Consider the following 18,263-nt stretch of genomic DNA (forward strand, 5'->3'; position numbering starts at 1 on the left):
GGCAGAGGCACAATTCCATCCTAACACCGAACCAGCCATACCTGTGGGATTTTGTAGATGTTTGACACAGGTGACATATGTCTAGAAATAACAGCTTCAGCACCTTCAAGAACAGCCAACAGGTTATTCCTCTTCCCACAGCCATAGTTTGGAATGTCTGCGTGCCCAGTAGAGAGCAGGTCTAGCAGGGCATCAGACGTCATCCATGCATTAGAATAATGGTCATAGATGACATAGCCGAGGGTGACATTGAGTAAGAGCCTGGGGTCCTGATTGATTTCACGAATGGCAGCCAGGAAGGACAGGATATTCCAGTATTTCCCATATTTAGAGCTAGAATGAAAAAGTGCCCCCCTCCACTGAATGAAAACAACATTTCTAATTCTTGCTGTATCTAAACTCTCAGCTGTTTCCAGCACAGAAAATAAAACAAGTCCACCCTGAGATGCTTAAATACCTTCCATTAGCGACCTGTAGGAGAGAGGAAAGGCCCATCGGCCTCACTGAAAGTGGACTGACGCCATAGTGAAACTGTGACTACAACTTTCACCATCATGAACATTTCACGAATATTTTGCAGGTGGGATTCAAGCAGTTGGTCCCTTACCTTTACCGCCCCAACCTGGCCACAGTGATCCATGTGACGGCCACCTCCAGGCTTGACTACTGTAATTCGCTCTGCGCGGGGCTGCCCTTGAAGCTGTTCCAGAAATTCCACCAGGTGCAAAATGCTGCAGTGAGGCTCCTCACGGGGTCTCTGCCATGGGAGCATATTCTCCCAGTGCTTTCCCAGCTGCACTGGCTCCCGGTGGAGTACAGGGTCAGATTTAAAGTGCTGGTTTAACCTTTAAAGCCCTTCATGGCCTAGGACCCTCGAACCTATGGGACCGCCTCTCCCGGTATTGCCCATGGAGGACCTTAAGGTCCATAAATAGCAACACCCTAGAGGTCCTGGGCCCTGAGGAAGTTAGATTAGCCTCAACCAGAGCCAGGGCTTTTTCAACACTGGCTCTGGCCTGGTGAGACCAGGGCCCTGCAGGATCTGATTTTTTTCTGTAGGGCCTGTTAGACAGAGTTGTTCCGCCTGGCCTTTGGCTTAGAGTCAATTTGATTCCCTCCCCCTCTTTCTTTTTCCTTTCTCCTTCTGTGATGAGGCTGCGTTTTAACGTTTTAATGTTGTATTTTAATCTTGTTTTTAAGTTGTATTCATTCAGCTTGTTTTTATTATTGCTTGTTAGCTGCCCTGAGCCTGGCCTTGGCTGGGGAGGGCGGGGAATGAATAAATAAATTATTATGATTATGATTATGATTATTATCATAGAGCACCACATAATCAGGATGAATGCTGAATCAGCAGGGTGTCTGGAGAAGCCTTGAAACAGGTGGAAAGCATTATTGTTTGGTTGACTGATTCATTGACTGAATTAGAAGCAGGATGTCACCTCACTATCCTCTCAAAAATGGGGTCTATTTTAGTGGACCCAAAGGAGAACTTTGGACAAATCCCTTGAGTTTCCATGAGAAGTAAAGGAAAGGGGAAGGGGGAAGAGTGATGTTGTGTCAGGCGTGGAGAGTTCTCCTCTCCCTTTGGTAACATCACAGATAAGAATTAACAAGCAGTTGATCTATTTATAGTCCTTTTAATACAGCACCATGTTGCAAGCAGAAATACACAGCTCTCCGCAAGGAGGGCAGTTGGCTGCTCTAAATCCTCCTTCCGACTTCCGTAGCATTTTAGGTGCCAATGGGAAGTTCTTCCCTCCCTCTGACTTCTTTGCTCTCTGATATGTTCAGACCTCCGAGTCTGTGGTGAGGGGGGTTCCCCACACTCTCAAGTGACATCTCAACTAGCTGCCCCCTCCCTTTGGGTTCCCTTGTCATTGTCTCGTACCTGGGCAACTCTTCCCTCAGCTGTTCAGCTCCTGTCTCTCTGCTTCTGAACACACTGTGAACAAGGGTGTTTGTGTGACTTTTCCCCTCCATCTCTCCATCGGAGAGGAAACTGGTCTGCCATAGAATGCATTCCCCTGTCCTCGTCTTTAGACTATTCCCTGACATGTTGTGATCATTTGGGTTGCCCTTTTTGTAAATTTTGATATGTTATGGGGTGCTGCAAGTTATTATTCTCTCCCCAGCGCTATTTAAGATCTATACGCTATTGAAAATCTATATGAAGTCATGGGGTGCGGTCCTGAGGAGCTTTGGAGCAAGGGGCCACCAGTATGCCCATAACACACAGCTCTAGGGACATGGCTGGCAGGGTGATCTACTGAGCTTCTTGGGCTTGCTTGTCGGGAGGTTGGCGGTTCGAATCCGTGCGACAGTGGCAAGCTCCCATTGCTCTGTCCCGGCTCCTGCCAACCTAGCAGTTTGATGTTGTTTTTTAATTTTTTTATATGAATAAAATAAAGAAACATACAACAAAAAGCAATACAAGATTCAAATGCCAAAATTCCGCTGAATCTCCTGACTTCCCCCCAACCCTTCTGTAGATCCTAGTGGTAATATTTACACCTGCATATCAAAACTGTCCAAATTTTGTCTTTCCAAATTGTCCATACTTTCCATTAATTTACAAGTGTGGTTAAAATCCTGCTAATGTTTTAACCTGCTTACAATTGTCTTGCTTTCTGAGCTTCCCAGTTAATGTTGCCATTTCAGCATAGTCCATCAACTTGGTTTGCCATTCTTCTCTGCTCAGGGTTGTTTCTTCCGTCCATCTCTGGGCTAGTAGCATCCGTGCAGCTGTTGTCGCATACATAAACAATCTTTTCTGGTCCTTTGGTATGTCGGTACCTATAATTCCTAATAAGAAGGCTTCTGGTTTTTTAAACAAAAGTTATTTTAAACATTTTTTCCAATTCATTATATATCATCTCCCATAATTTTTCAGTTACTTTATAGCCAAGTGGGGGGAGAATGTGGGAATTTTCCAATGTTATCCTGATGACAGTGAAGAGACTGAGGATAAACAACAGCAAAGGCCCACACCCACTAATGAAGGTTCTGAATCTGAATCTGAATCGGATGATTCAGCGGATTTCAAGAGTGCTACGGCCTCTATGCGACCCTCTGAAGGCTCTGATCGAGAATTGGAGGAACCACTGTTCACTATAGGCCACTTTTCTCCTAAGAAAGAAGAGGAGTGTTGAAGACTTATGACTAATTCGCAGGTCTGAAAGAGCCACGAGAGGTAGACCTCCAAAGAGATTTGCTGATGAATTTACACATCCACCACATATGATAAAAGGTACCTTCTTTTTCTTGACATTTCCAGCAGGTATTTGAACTCGTTCTATTTGGAGCCAAATACCACCAGTACATCATTTTCATATAATTTTATGTCAGTGAACAAGGTCCCATAAATTTCAAATCTGTTTTCCATTACCTCTCCCAATCTGCCATTTGTATATTGTGTCCCAAGTCCCAAACTCTGGCTTCCATCAAGGTGTCCCATCGCGCCAGAAGCGGTTTAGTCCTGTTGGCCACATGACCCGGAAAGTTGTCTGTGGATAAACACCCGATCCCTCATCCTGATAGCGAGATGAGCGCCACTCCCCATAGTCACATTTGACGAGACTGAACCATCCAGGGGTCTTTACACCTTTACATTAACACACAGCTCTCCTTCTCCATAACAGGAGAGTCTCTGAAGGCTTGTGACCAGTGTCTGGATGCACCAGTGGACTCAATAAGATCCAATAAATTGTGTTCAAATCCTTCAAAGTCCACTTACCTTTAATGGTCAGGTGGTGGTGTGGCCAACCAAGTCCACGCCCGCAATTTGGTGCCCTGCTGGGGAGGGTTGCTGCCTGCCTGCGGATTGACCAATTGTGCCAGGCTTAGGTGCAGGCATTCCACAGGGGGTGGGCCCAACCAGCCACTAGGCATTGCTTTGCCCCGATCCCTGGGGGGATAACTTGCCCAGGCCTCCTCCCCAGTTTGTCGTTGGATCTCCCACCCTCCGCCCCCTTTTTCATATGTCTTATTTTCATACTAAGACCTTCCTATGAACACTGTCAGCAGCCATATTTGGGGCCTGGTGTCGGAACTCTGCACGACCAAGCTACTCCTCCTCGGACATTCTCCGTCATCTCCATCGACAGTAATAAATGACCTAAGCCTTTGATGAGGCTCTAAGCACGTTCTCATTCCCCAGAGTATACAAACATCAGCAGAAGGACGAGAAATATATGAGCTACATTGCTACGTTTTATTTCTAACTACGCAGGACAGAAAAGAATATACATCTGCTCTCTGTGAAGGCAGAGAACCAACTGGAACAAAGAAACAGGAAACCAGTAATAACAACATCCGTCTCCCGTCTCCCGTGAGACTTCCAACAGTCTGGAGTGTAAACAGAGTCTTGTGACTCCAAAATCTGCACAGTGGCATAAACAGAAATCTAACACCTGTCAGGAATTTTTCCACTTGGCAACTTGGCAATTTTCGCCTTCCTCATAGCAGTACTCACAACTTTGTGAGGTTAGGCATTGGGTAAGCCTTAGTCTTGGCTGGAGGGGAGGTTACAGCCTCTGTCCGCCCCTTCTTGGTTAAGGGTATCCTGTTAAAGGGATCTGTGAGGAGTTGCTACTGTCTGGATGCCCAGGTGGGGGCTGGGGCCATAGCACTCCTCCAACAGGGACCCCTCGGTGGTTATCCCTACTTGATGTAGGTCATGGGGGGCAGGTGTGGACTACCCTTAGATGCATTCCCAGCAGGTGGACTGCGGTGGAATAAATGGCTATACGCAATGCCAATGCCAAACCATTCACATCTGTAATCAATAGAGCTGTGGCTCATTTGGACCCAATGTTATGCTGTTGTCTTGTCTGGTTTTTCATCACTTAGGGAGTGACAGGAACACAGGAGCTTGGCGCACAATTTGTAGGCTTTTTGGATGATTCCCACTTCTAGGTGGAGTTGCACTTCCCCTAAAATAGCAAGTGCATAGTTTGGGGGTACTCTTGGATACACCTTTGTCACTAGAGACCCATGTGTCCTCTATGGCTGTTTGTGAACAGGAATAGCCTGACCACTGGAGCAGTGGAAAAGTTGGAGCTGGACTACTGCAATGCACTCTTTCTGGGGCTGCCCTTGGGTCTGGTGCAGAATCTCTAGTTGGTGCAACGTGATGTGGCCAGATTGTCCTTCCGAGATTTTGGTCAAGAACATCTGGCACCCCACCCCCCATTTGAAGGACTATCCACTTAAACCTATTTTCTGCTTTCTGCAACTTCCATTCCTGATCCACCAGAGGACCTCTTCTCTTATTCCATGACTACTAAGCTTACCCAGGAGGCACCTTGTTGAAAGCTTTTTGGGAATTCCAAAATTCCAAAATGTCTGTTTCTTTATTAAATTTCTACACTGTCCTTCACCCAATGATCTTAGGGTGGTTCACAGCATAAAAATACAGGATAAGACCAAAAAGTCTATAATAAAAACAAGAACAAAAACAAAAACCTACCAAAAAACCTACTCAATCGCTTCTGTCTTTACGTGCAATTTCAGTTCCCTTTTCCCCCTCTCAAATTCATCAGAATAGCCCTATCCTGTGTTAGCATCAGTGCGGGGGAGGGGGGATTCTGCCAGGGCTCACGTATGATAGTTCAGGGAACTTCTAACTCTTAATCTTGGGATTTTTCACCAAACTTTGGCATTTGCATCTCACAGTTTGGAGGCAGATCTTGGAGTTTTCGCAAACATGTTTTTCTTCAGCCCTGCAGTTGCAGGTGGAGCTGCATAAAGTGTTTAGGAACTTGCAGAGGTGGTACTTCTTCTCCGTATAATTATCAAAATGATAGTGTGTGTGGTTTTTTTGCTTCCAAAGATCACATCTGAGTCCACTAAAGGTGATGTTATGGATATGAGGCAGAAAGGTCTGGCAGATATATGCCTCCTGAGCCACCCAAAACTTGGGGGGGCTGAGATTTAGGACAGATGATAACTGCACCAGAATGAGGTTGGCTTGACTTCTCTCCACTTCAGATGTGACCCCTCTGCAGGGCTCCGTTAGTGAGAAGAAAGTTACTGCATCTTGCAAGGACCACAACAAAAGACTTCTAATTCTTTGTAAGGGAGGTGCTCGTTCCTGGGAGGAAAAAGATGGTCCTCATTCTACTGCTTCTACTGCCTTATGGGGACTGTGGGAAACTGAAGACAAAATGCCTCTTGTCTTTGGAAAGGGATGAGATAGATTCACCTAATTATTTCAGGCCAGGAGACCACCTCATCAGTGGGGTCCTTTCTGCCACAAACACTGTGTTTCATCATCATATCTTTAGCCAATGTCCTTCCACCAGCTTTTATTGGTAAGACGTTTTGTGGGGATGGATATTAAATATTAAAATATTATTAAAATAAAATATTAAACTACAGTGGTCTGTTAAACATTAAAAGCTTCCCTAAACAGGGCTGCCTTCAGTTGTCTTCTAAAAGTGTAGAAGTTGTTCTTCTCTTTGGCATCTGGTGGGAGGGTGTTCCACAGGGCAGGTGCCACTACCAAGAAGGGCCTCTGCCTGGATCCCTTTAACTTGGCTTCTTGGAGTGAGGAAACCTCCAGAAGGCCCTCAGCGCTGGACCTCAGTGTCCGGGCTGAACGATGTGAGTGGAGACGCTTCTTCAGGCCGTTTAGGGCTTAAACGTCAGCACCAACACTTTGAATATATTATGTCCCACATCCTGCGCCCATTTTATAATAACGCAATTTACCTGGTCCTCTTTAGTGTCCCATTCCAAAAGCTTGTAAACGTACTGAGAACCAATGCAGATCTTTCAAGATTGGTGTTATGTGGTCTCGGCAGCCGCTCCCAGTCACCAGTCTAGCTGCCGCATTCTAGATTAGTTGTAGTTTCCGGGTCATCTTTAAAGGTAGTCCCACATAGAGCGCACTGCAGTAATCCAAGCGAGAGATAACTAGAGCGTGCATCACTCTGGCGAGACAGTCTGTGGGCAGGTAGGGTCTCAGCCTGCATACCAGGTGGAGCTGGTAGACAGCTGCCCTGGACACAGAATTGACCTGCGCCTCCATGGACAGCTGTGAGTCCAAAATGACTCCCAGGCTGCGCACCTGGTCCTCCAGGGACACAGTTACCCCATTCAGGACCAGGGAGTCCTCCACAGCTGCCTGCCTCCTGTCCCCCCAAAACAGTACTTCTGTCTTGTCAGGATTCAGCCTCAATCTGTTAGCCGCCATCCAACCTCCATCTGCCTCACACAGGACCTTCACTGCCTTCACTGGTTCTGATTTGAAAGAGAGGTATAGCTGAATATTAGAGGTAGAACAGAAATATCACTTGGACAGTGCTGGCATGTATATAATTTCTCCCCCCAGGAAAGGACCCACAAAGTACTGGCAGCTCCTCTCCTTCTTGTATGCCATTCAAGCGATCAACCAGAATCAAAAGCTGTTACCCAACATCACCCTGGGCTACAGCATCCATGAGAACTTTTTTGATGGAAGGGTGACCTATGATGCTTTGCTAGACATGTTGTCAATTGGGCAGCTGAACTTTCCAAACTACAGCTGTGGTAAACAGACTAACTTACTGGCTGTTCTCGAAGGGTCCGACTCTCAAAACTCCATCCAGATTTCAAACGTGTTGGGCATCTATAAAATCCCACAGGTAGGAATGGAGAGAGATATAATAGCATTATGATATTGGCAGTCTTATTTTCAACTACCCTACTGTTTATCCCTAGCATCAAATTTGCCTTCTTTACGGCTGCCACAACCTTCAAGGAAATCACTGTTCCCACCAAAGGGTCCTTGCACTAGACCTTCCTCCTGCCTAAGACCTTCCCAATCTCATGTTGGGCTTAGAAATATTTAGGCTTTGATCTGAAATCAAACAAGATACAAATCTTCCTTCTCTTCCCAGGTCACTTATGCTTTTGTCTCTCATGTTCTGAATGATAAGAGGCATTTCCCTTTTTTCTACCGGATGGTCCCCAAAGAAGAAGCCCTGTACCCAGGGATTGTCAAGCTGCTCCAGCACTTCCGATGGACGTTGATTGGCCTCCTTGCACCAGACACCGACAATGGAGAGAGGTTCCTGAAGAGCTTGACACCCGTGCTCATCAAGAGCGGAGTCTGTGTTGTCATCTCACAAAGCATCCAATTACTGAATACAAATGGAGTATACATACCTCGTCTTCCATTCCGCAAGTGGAGGCAAGTGCATGTATTTGTTTACTACGGGGAAAGGAGTTATTTCTTAAATGGACTACAAATTATACAACAGTTTTTTGACATATTGATGAAATCCATTTTTGGGAAAATCTTCATCACAACAGTTTTGTGGGATGTCGCCCTGGAGCTGATGTATAATGAGATATCTTTCCAACACATCCATGGTATATTTTCCTTCTTCACTGAGACAAGTAAAGGGGCAAAATACGGTGATTTTCTACCCTTTTTCTTTGGTATTAAGAAGTTTTGGGAGGATGCTTTTAATTGTTTCTATTTAAAGCATGCATTCTCAGTGAAAGGCCAGACAAGATGCAGAGAGAGAGAGAAACTGGAGAGGCTTCCCCAAGATGATCTGGAAAGAATCCTCTCTCTAGACAGCTACAGGATCTACAACACTGTGCAAGCCGTGGCTCGTGCCTTAAATGCTGCATATTCATCTAGATCTAAGCAGAGGGGAACTGAGAGAATGGGACTTCAAAGGCTACAGCCATGGCAGGTATTTTCTTTCCCTTCATAGACATCTCAACTGAGCATGACAATCAATTGTATTGTTGCAGATATTGAATATTGTGCAGTTTGAAACGATTGGAAGCATAAGAACTGGAAGCATTCATTTCCTTTTGGAAATGAATTATCATCCAGGCCCATAGAAATATTATTCACTCTTTACTGGCAGAACTCTTCATAACAGAATGAAAACCTCATTCTGTCCAGCACAGGCTCGGGATCTCTCTCTCTCTCTCTCTTTTACCTTCAGGAGAGCTTCCTTTCCATATTGCCTCTATTGAGTTTTGGAGCCAAAGACAAAAAGGCAACTCCCTTCAAAAAGGAGATATTGCAATCCAATACCTTCATCACATGATCTAAGGTTACAACACTCACATGTTAAACCAGTTAGTTAATCTTAATCTCAGCAAGAGCCCTGAGCCCTTTAGAAAAAAACTACTATGGAAAAAACCCAAAGTTTGCAAAACACATTACCCGTTTTCCATTTTAAACCTTCCTTAATACATATACATTTTTCATTTCTGTTTGCTATTCTTATTCTTGCCTCATTGCACAGCCCCCCGAGCAACTGCTCCCATCATGTGCCCAATTCTCCTTTCCCCGCAAGTTGGAATTATTTTTGGCAGGAGAAATGACATTGATCAGGCTGTCTCTAGTCTCTATTCCTTTCACACCCACTTGACTCTGCTCTGGCTCTCTGCTCCCTCCACCAAGCTCCTGCCTTTCCCTGCTGAAACCCATATTGGAGATTTCATTCAGTTTGCCTTGAAAGGAAAAACGAACCTAATTCACTCTTTCTGAAAGAATCCAAGGGGGCAGCTTCCTTCAAAAACATGCTTACTAGGAGAAAATCACACAGAAATGCTGAAGAATTCTGATGAGTTTCTATTATTATTTAAAAAATGCTTCAGAAATGTGGAGAACTGAATTTAAGATTGGGGTTTGTGTGTGAGAGAGAAAACAGTATGAACCAAAAGTGACAAGATCCCTCCATGACTATTTGAGTCTGCAACCAGCCCTAAGCAAAGGGGAAGTGGATTGTCAGTATTATTATTATTATTATTATTATTATTATTATTATTATTATATAATTTTTATTAAATTTTCAATCGAACAATTCCAAATAAACATTTTACAAATATCCAATGACTTCCCTTCTTCTCTTTCCATGGTTCATTTTACACCCCTGTATATTTTGCTATAACCATTCAAATCAGTTTTCTACTTTTACATCCATTAAACATTATTTACATGGTTGAATTTATCTTAATGCTGCCACCATTTTCAGCTGCATACAGTTATTTCCCCTATACTCAATAAATGCTTTCCACTCTTCTTTCAATGTATCTTCTTCTTGCTCTCTTATTCTGTATGTTAAATCTCCAATTTCTGCATATTCTGTCCACTTAAGTTGCTAGTCCTCTTTAGCTGGGACCTCTCTCACTTTCCATTTCTGGGCCAGCAAAACAGGGGCCTATGCTTCCCTTTATTCTAAATGCTCTCATCTTTGCTTCTGTTCCAGCTCCACCCTTTCCTAGGAAACACCCAGTTCTACAATTCTTCCATGGACAGAGTGTATTTGGATGAGAACGGGGAGCTGGCAGCCAACTTGGACATTGTGAACTGGGTGGTGTTCCCCAATAAATCCGTCCTCAGAGTGAAGTTTGGGAGTATCGACAGACAGGGATCCCCAGACCTGAGGTGCACCATCGACCCGGAGGCCATTGTGTGGCCCAAGTGGCTCAATCAGGTGACGGGGAGTGGGAATCATGCCTGTCATTTTGCTGTCTTTTCTATGAGTTCTAATAAGTGCTCCCTGTTCTGTGGGCTGCTGCCCTCACTTGCCTGTCAACTCCAGCACTGGGCCGTTGTTCCAGATAGTACCTACAGCTCCTCTGCTCAGCTGGGTGCCAAAGGAGGCTTCCTGCTAAACTGTGTGAATGGGGAAAGGGGGGGTTCCTCGCTTTTCTCTTGTTGCATGTATTTTATCAGTAGTGAATAGCTCATGGCCCATATACAGAACTTTCTTTAATGGAGGTCCTTTGTTTTTTTCGGAATTTAATCATGAATCATTCATGTAATGGACAGTGATGGGAAATGCTGAGTTTCAAGCTATAGTCTAGATGCTACAGCAGATGACAACATACTATGCCTCAAAGAACAATTCTCATTGACGCTCTTCATCTTTGTGCCTAGACGCTTCCTACTTCCAGGTGTGTGGAAAGCTGTCGCCCTGGATCCGTCAAGGTGATTCAGGAAGGGAAGCCTCTTTGCTGTTATGAATGTCTTCCCTGTGCAGAAGGGACCATCTCCACTCAGGAAGGTGGGTGACTCCAAGGGAAAGGCTGGCCTTGGGGAAGAGAGAAGGGTTCAGTCAGGAATCTCTCAAAACCACTTCTGGGCAGGATCAGGCTGGTATGCTTCATGTGTGGGAGAGAACTGGGTGGTTCAAATTATCATCATCATCAATCTCTTTTTATGATTATTGTTTACGATATTGTTCTAAAATGTATCATCATCATCATTATATATAAATATATTAAGCTGATTGGGAAAAGAGGATATAAACATGTCAATCACTAAATGCCTGCCCACCCATTTCCCACTTCTTAGCCCTACTATTCATCCTTACTCCAAAAAATACCTTTGATCAAATGTGAAGGAGGGAGGTCTAAACCACGGAGCCTCTTGGTCTTGCTGATCGGAAGGTCAGCAATTTGAAACCACGCGACGGGCTGAGGTCCCGTTTCTCTCTGAGCTTCTTCCATCCTAGCAGTTCGAAAGCACACCAGTGCAAGTAGATGGTTAGGTTTCACTGCAGTGGGAAGGTAAACGGTGTTTCCGTGCGCTGTGGCATTCGTCATGGTGCTCCTTTGCGCCAGAAGCGGTTTAGTCATGCTGGCCAAATGACCCGGAAAGCTGTCTGTAGACAAACACCAGCTCCCTTGGCCTGAAGCAAGATGAATGCTGCACCCCAAAGTTGTCTTTGACTAGACTTAACTCTCCCGGGGTCCTTAAGCAGGGAGATTGTTATGGACCTAGGGTAGATATTAGACTTCTGCACAGACCCCTGATCCTCCTTTTGGCCCTGGTATAGGGGGCTCCAAGCAGCCCAACCTGCCAGAGGCCAAGCTGGGAATCTCCAGCCCTGGAATCTGTCCCACATTTCTTCGGGTTAGAGCTAATGTTTAGAAAAACCTAATTAAATACCTGTAGTGATCTGTGGCTGTCCCAAACTGACTTGGTCTACAGCTGAATCCCTCCCCAGAGGCTAGATACTGCTCAGGGCTTGGCTGAATCCAGAGTAGTAGACATTACTCTTTCTCTCTCTCTCTCTTTTGCAGATGCAGACCATTGCAAAAAATGCCCAGAAAATCAGCATCCAAACATGAACCGAGATCAATGTGTGTTCAAGCATATCACCTTCCTAGCCTATGAAGAATCTCTGGGGGTTGTCCTACTTTCCCTTGCCCTACTGGGGTCCTTAGCCACAAGCTTTGTTTTAGGAATCTTTATTAAATACAACGAAACTCCCATAGTCAAAGCCAACAACCGGGACCTCTCCTACATCCTCCTTGTCTCCCTCCTGCTTTCCTTTTTGTCCTCCTTCTTGTTCATTGGGAGGACAAGGAAAGGGACCTGCCTTCTCCGACAAACAGCCTTCAGCATCATCTTCTCTGTTGCTGTTTCTTCTGTGTTGGCAAAAACCATCACTGTGGTTCTGGCCTTCCTGGCCAGCAAGCCAGGGAACTCAGTGAGGAGATGGCTGGGGAAGAGTCTGGCCAACTCCATTGTCATTTCTTGTTCCTGTGTCCAAGTTGTCATCTGCATGATCTGGCTGGGGATCTCACCACCATTCCCAGACTCTGACATGCACTCCCAGCCTGGGGAGATCATCCTGCAATGCAACGAAGGGTCTGTGGCCATGTTCTATGGTGCCCTTGGCTACATGGGCTTCCTGGTGGCCATCTGCTTCACGGTGGCTTTCCTAGCCAGGAAGCTGCCTGGGGCCTTCAACGAAGCCAAGCTGATCACCTTCAGCATGCTGGTCTTCTGCAGTGTTTGGGTGTCCTTTGTGCCCACCTACCTGAGCACCAAGGGGAAGTACATGGTAGCCGTGCAGGTTTTCTCCATCTTGGCCTCCAGTGCTGGGCTCCTGGGCTGCATCTTCATTCCCAAATGCTACATTATTTTGCTGAGACCTGATCTGAACACAAAGGAGCACCTGACAGCAAAAACTAAAAATAGCACCTGATTCTTAAAATATTATTTTTCAAGAAGGTAGGGAAGTGAGATTCTTGAAAAATGATGTTTCAGTTTAAAAAACCATTACCCTCATTTGATCATGTAGAACCAACCAACTTAATGGAAGTAGTTATGAAATTTGGCTGAAAATTTGTTAATACTTTGGAAGATATAGATCACATAGATCACAGGGAATTCACATTACCAAAATTTTGTAATTATTCTTGGAACGGAACAAGGATGTCCACTGTCACTCCTGTTATTTCTCCCAGTGAATCTCCAGCCCCCGGCTCTCTCACTTCCTCATTCATCATCACCTCCTCTGCGGGTGCTGCTAAGTACCCTCTGTCTTTGAGCTCTTTGCTCTCCTACTTTCTTTTTTTTTTATAATAATGTTTTATTAAGATTAACAATAAAAAACTACATCCAAACATAATACAATAAACACACAGAAAAATAAAAAACACAACAATACAATCTATCACAAAACAAAAAAGAACAATCAAAGTGGTGCGGGAACTTTATGATCCTTGTGTTCAGGACCCTTGTGTTTCTGGGACCCATAGATGGCTGTGGGGACATGCAACAGACCACGCTTATAGAGAGTTTGCATGAAACCCACAAAAATGGTTAGCTCCATTGGGCCCTTAACTTTAGAAAAGGGGGGAGTTTCAGGGAGCATGTGGAAGATTGGGGCAATCAAAACCCATTCCTCCTGATCAGAATTGATGAGTTGATGACCACTGTAAGCAGATGAAAACATTAGCAAGATTGCAATAACACTTGTAATGTAGCAATTGCTATGGAGAAAATGGAGTGATGTAAAATATGGACTATTGAACAGTATGCAGTTGAACCCATGGAGGGGAAGCTGCGAAGTCCGAAGATTTGGATAGATCTTTAAATATAGATATGTATGGTTGTATTGTTATAATCTTATACTTGTAAAATCAAATAAAAACTATTAAAAGAAAAGAATTGATGAATTGGTTGTGTTGAGTGCTCACAGCCCATCCCAAGCAAAACGTTCAGGTTCATTGGGCCCTTAATCCAAAATGGGGGCTGAAGGGGCCACACAGGTCAGGGGGACTTGAAACCCATTCCTTGTGATCAAGAACAACAGGAAATTCACATAGGGAGTTCAAGCAACCCACCCTGAAAACAATATTAGGTTCATCCCTCTCTTAAACCAAAATAGGATTTCAGGGGCCACCTGGAAGGTTGGGGCGCTCTAACACATCCCTTGGGATTGCAGGGGGATGAGATGGTTGTGCACAACCTGCCACCCTCAAAAATATGTTTGTGATGACATTTAAAACTAGCCCGTTTGGGGTGTCCTAAAAGCACGAGGGAAAGAAGGAAGAGCACAGCCACTTTTCATTTGTGATGTAGGCTTTTTGCTCTATCCCTCTCACCGTCTGCAGCTGTTTAGGGAATTGACAAGACAGGGGATATTTTATGCACCAAACCTTTCAGACTCAGTGCGAGAAATTATGAATCTCTGGAGAAATCCCTGGAAAAATCCCCAGGAAAAGTAAGAATATTTATGAGGTGGGGAAGCATCGCCCTGGCAACCTTCTGGAGTCTCTCTGTGGCTTGAGGAGCAGATGCAGAGCTGGAGAAAACATGTTTGCAAGAACACAGAGAAGCAGCTGCCCTGTTTTGACATGGGCCAGCATAGGGTAGAAAGGTCAGCTTGGACTTTTTTTTTTATAATAATATTTTATTAAGTTTAACAATAAAAAGATACATAAAACACACAGAAAAGTAAAAAGCAACAATACAATCTTTCACAAAAAAGAAAAAAAACAATCGGAAACACCACAAATAACATAAATAACATAAAACAAACACAAATCACTCTTTTCTAATTATTCATCTTTGGTCAACTTATTTTCCTGACTTCCTCGCACCTCCCTTTTTTGTATCCCTCTTTAACAATTAGCTCAGCAAATTCATATCGTACTACTTTGTCCTTAAATGTTTACCTCCCAAATTTATAGTTTCCAATTTTTATCTCTTGTTACTAGAACTTCTTCTTTTTATTTCAGTATCATCCACATTCATACATTTTACAGTACTTCTGTAAATAGATTTTAAATTTCCTCCAATCTTCTTCCACCAACTCTTCTCCCTGGTCTCGGATTCTGCCAGTCATCTCAGCCATCTCCATATAGTCAATTACTTGCATCTGCCATTCTTCCAAGGTGGGTAGATCTTGCGTCTTCCAATGCTTCGCAATAAGTATTCTTGCTGCTGCTGTAGCATACATAAAGAAAGTTCTATCCTTCTTTGGCACCAATTGGCCAACTATGCCTAGGAGAAAGGCCTCTGGTTTCTTCACAAATGTGCATTTAAGCACCTTTTTCATTTCATTATAAATCATTTCCCAGAAAGCCTTAATCTTCGGACATGTCCACCAAAGGTGAAAGAATGTACCTTCAATTTCATAAGGTCAGCTTGGACTTTAGATAGCAATGCACCTTCGTTGGGGTCAGGACCAATATATTATTTTAGGAAGTGTGCAAATATATACACGCTCTACATAGAGTACCTACATCTGAACACTGTGAACTCATGAAACCCACTCCCTTTACAAGGATATGATGATAATGGTGATGATTTATTTATTTATTGAGTTTATTTATTTAGAGGTCTCAGTGGAGTTCACAGAAAAGATCACAACATATATAACCAGAATAAAAACAACAACCTAATAACACCCACCCCCCGAAAGGAGCCACATTTTAAAAGGGTATAGGATGTCAGTCTGGTCAACCAAAGGCCTGGTTAAAGAGGAAGGTTTTTGCCCGGTGCCTAAAGGTGTATAATGAAGGCGCCAGGCAAACTTCCCTGGCAAGAGCATTCCACAGACAGGGAGCCACTGCTGGAACCAGACAGAGGGCATTATCGGTAGTGGTGCCCGCCCTATGGAACGCCCTCCCTTCAGATGTGAAGGAAATAAGTAGCTATCTTATCTTTAAAAGACATCTGAAGGCAGCCCTGTTTAGGGAAGCTTTTAATATTTAACGCTGTATTGTTTTTAACACTCGATTGGAAGCCGCCCAGGGTGGCTGGGGAAACTCAGCCAGATGGGCGGGGTATAAATAATAATAATAATAATAATAATAATAATAATAATAATAATTATTATTATTATTATTATTATTATTATTATTATTAACGATGTATAAGTAAGGCATCTTTTCTATCTACACTGATGTCCCTATGATGAGCTTTCTACCTGAACAATCTTCCACATTTTCTACGCTAACATCCTTCTGAAGATTTCTTCTTCTCTAGTAGGATTTCTGTTTATCACTGAAACTTTTTTCCATCCTTCGTGGGCTTAGTTCGTTCAGGGAATCATAGAGTCGGAAGGGCCTGGATGGCAATCTAGTCCAAACCCCTGCGATGGGAGAATCTTAACTAAAGCATTCATGTTAGGTGGTTGTCCAACACTCCAAGGAAGGAGAGTCCACAATCTTCCAAGGTGAGGGAGTCCGTTCCACTGTCAAACATCTCTTACTGTCGGAAAGTTCTTCCTGACATTTAGTCAGAATCTCCTTCCTTGGAACTTGAATCCATTGGATCTGATCCTACCCTCCAGAGCAAGAGAAAACAAGCTTGCTCCATCTTCCATGGGACAGACTTTTAGATATTTAAGTTGCTCTATCACATCTCCTCTCAGTTTCCTCTTTTCCAGGCTACACATACCCAACTCCTTCAACCGTTCCTGAGACTTGTTTCCAGACCCTTCATCATCTTGGTCGGTCTCCTCTGCGCATACAATCTTCTTCAATTGTGGTGCCCAGAACTGGACACAGTATTCCATGTGTCTGCTGATCGAGGCTAAATAGAGCAGTACTATTCAGCCTTGGTCAGGCCACACCTAGAATATTGTGTCCAGTTCTGGGCACCACAATTTAAGAAAGCCTCTCCTCCTTACAGAGGGGAGGAGTTGTGAGCGGGAGCTGTTTCCCGTGTCGGCAGGGGGCGTTCCGGCCCCTGCCCAGCTGGCCCGGCTGCCACATCACGCCCCCTGGTAGCCAACCAGTCAGGTGGAGGCTTGGGGGTGGGGTTTAGCCGCTCAAATGCTGCAGCGGCAATGCTTCCCTTTCATTGCGCTGCTGGTTTTCGTCAGATCAGCCACACACCATAGCTTGGTTCTTGACCTTGCTATGGACCTGTGGTTGGTTGCCTTGGTTGCCGAACTGGCTAATTGGCACCAGCCACTTGGTTTTTCTCCTACCTCGTAGCAAATCGTCACAACTTTTTGGATATTGGCGGTTAGGCATTGGAATATGTTTGCGTATTGGAGGGCAGGGTGTGGCCATCGCCTACCTCTGCACTTTATGGGTATTCCGGTAAAGGAATCTGGTGGTCGTGGATCCTGTCCGACGCCCTTGTGGTGGCTAGGGCCATGGCACGACCCCCGGTGACATCAGGGGGAGCTTACAGTTGTATTTGCATCAACAGGCTCCTCCTACTGGTGGTTAACCCTTGTTAGACTCACCCCTTCCTGTTGTTTTATCCAATGGCTAAGCCAATACCTCTCACATGCTGTAATCAATAAAGTTGTGGCCTTTTTTAGTCCATTAACCTAATAAGGTGAAGGAAAGCATTGGACCCTGATTAATAAAATACACACGAGGCTTGGCCAGCAAGACTCTGGGAGGAAGTGCCAATAATAATCTGCCACACCCTGGCCCAGGTCCCTTTTATTAACAGAAGAACTCTTAACACAGCTATTGTAAGAACCAATCAGATTTCCTCTGAGCATTTCAAAAAATCCCCCACGTGGGACAAAGTCAGATCAGAGAAATCCTTTTACCTACAAAGAAACTATTTCCTACTTGAGCATGCATATGTGGTTAAGCTAAATAAACAGGAACCAAGGAGGAATGCATTTAGGAAACCCAGAGGTCATAAACCTATAGGAAAGAAAAATCGTATTTACCATCTCCTTGTGAACTCTCTTCCTGGCCCTTAAGATTTACCTAAAGATTAACAAAATCTACATCAAAGCTACTTTCTGTCTTTATGTTCTGAGGATGCCCAGTGAAGCAACTGGTCTGTGTTTTAGAATGCTATACGTGACTGTCAGGCAGTGAGAAAATGGCAGAGGTGCAGAGGCTTGTGGGATTCGATCAGAAATCCTGTCAAATGGCTCAAGCCCAGTCAAAGCAATGCGTTCATTGCTGACACAATGGCTTGCTACATTTCCCATAATTCCTCATAGCAATCCCACCTGACCACCACAATTAACTGCTGGAGTCATGTTGTGTGCGGGAGAGACACCGCATCCTGACACTTT

At 44.4% G+C, this 18,263-nt stretch overlaps 1 protein-coding gene across 1 annotated transcript; it reads left to right on the forward strand.

The window, feature by feature from the left end:
- Window positions 1-7,273: 7,273 nt before the first annotated feature.
- On the forward strand, window positions 7,274-12,956 carry LOC128408865 (vomeronasal type-2 receptor 26-like). The gene is made up of 5 exons (XM_053378884.1): window positions 7,274-7,628; window positions 7,884-8,690; window positions 10,224-10,451; window positions 10,898-11,024; window positions 12,046-12,956. The coding sequence occupies exons 1-5, from the start codon at window positions 7,314-7,316 to the stop codon at window positions 12,954-12,956; spliced, it is 2,388 nt and encodes a 795-aa protein (XP_053234859.1). The 5' UTR covers window positions 7,274-7,313.
- The last annotated feature ends 5,307 nt before the right edge of the window (window positions 12,957-18,263 follow it).

The sequence above is a fragment of the Podarcis raffonei genome, chromosome 2 (genome assembly GCF_027172205.1).
Source record: "Podarcis raffonei isolate rPodRaf1 chromosome 2, rPodRaf1.pri, whole genome shotgun sequence".
In the NCBI taxonomy this organism is placed as follows: domain Eukaryota; kingdom Metazoa; phylum Chordata; class Lepidosauria; order Squamata; family Lacertidae; genus Podarcis; species Podarcis raffonei.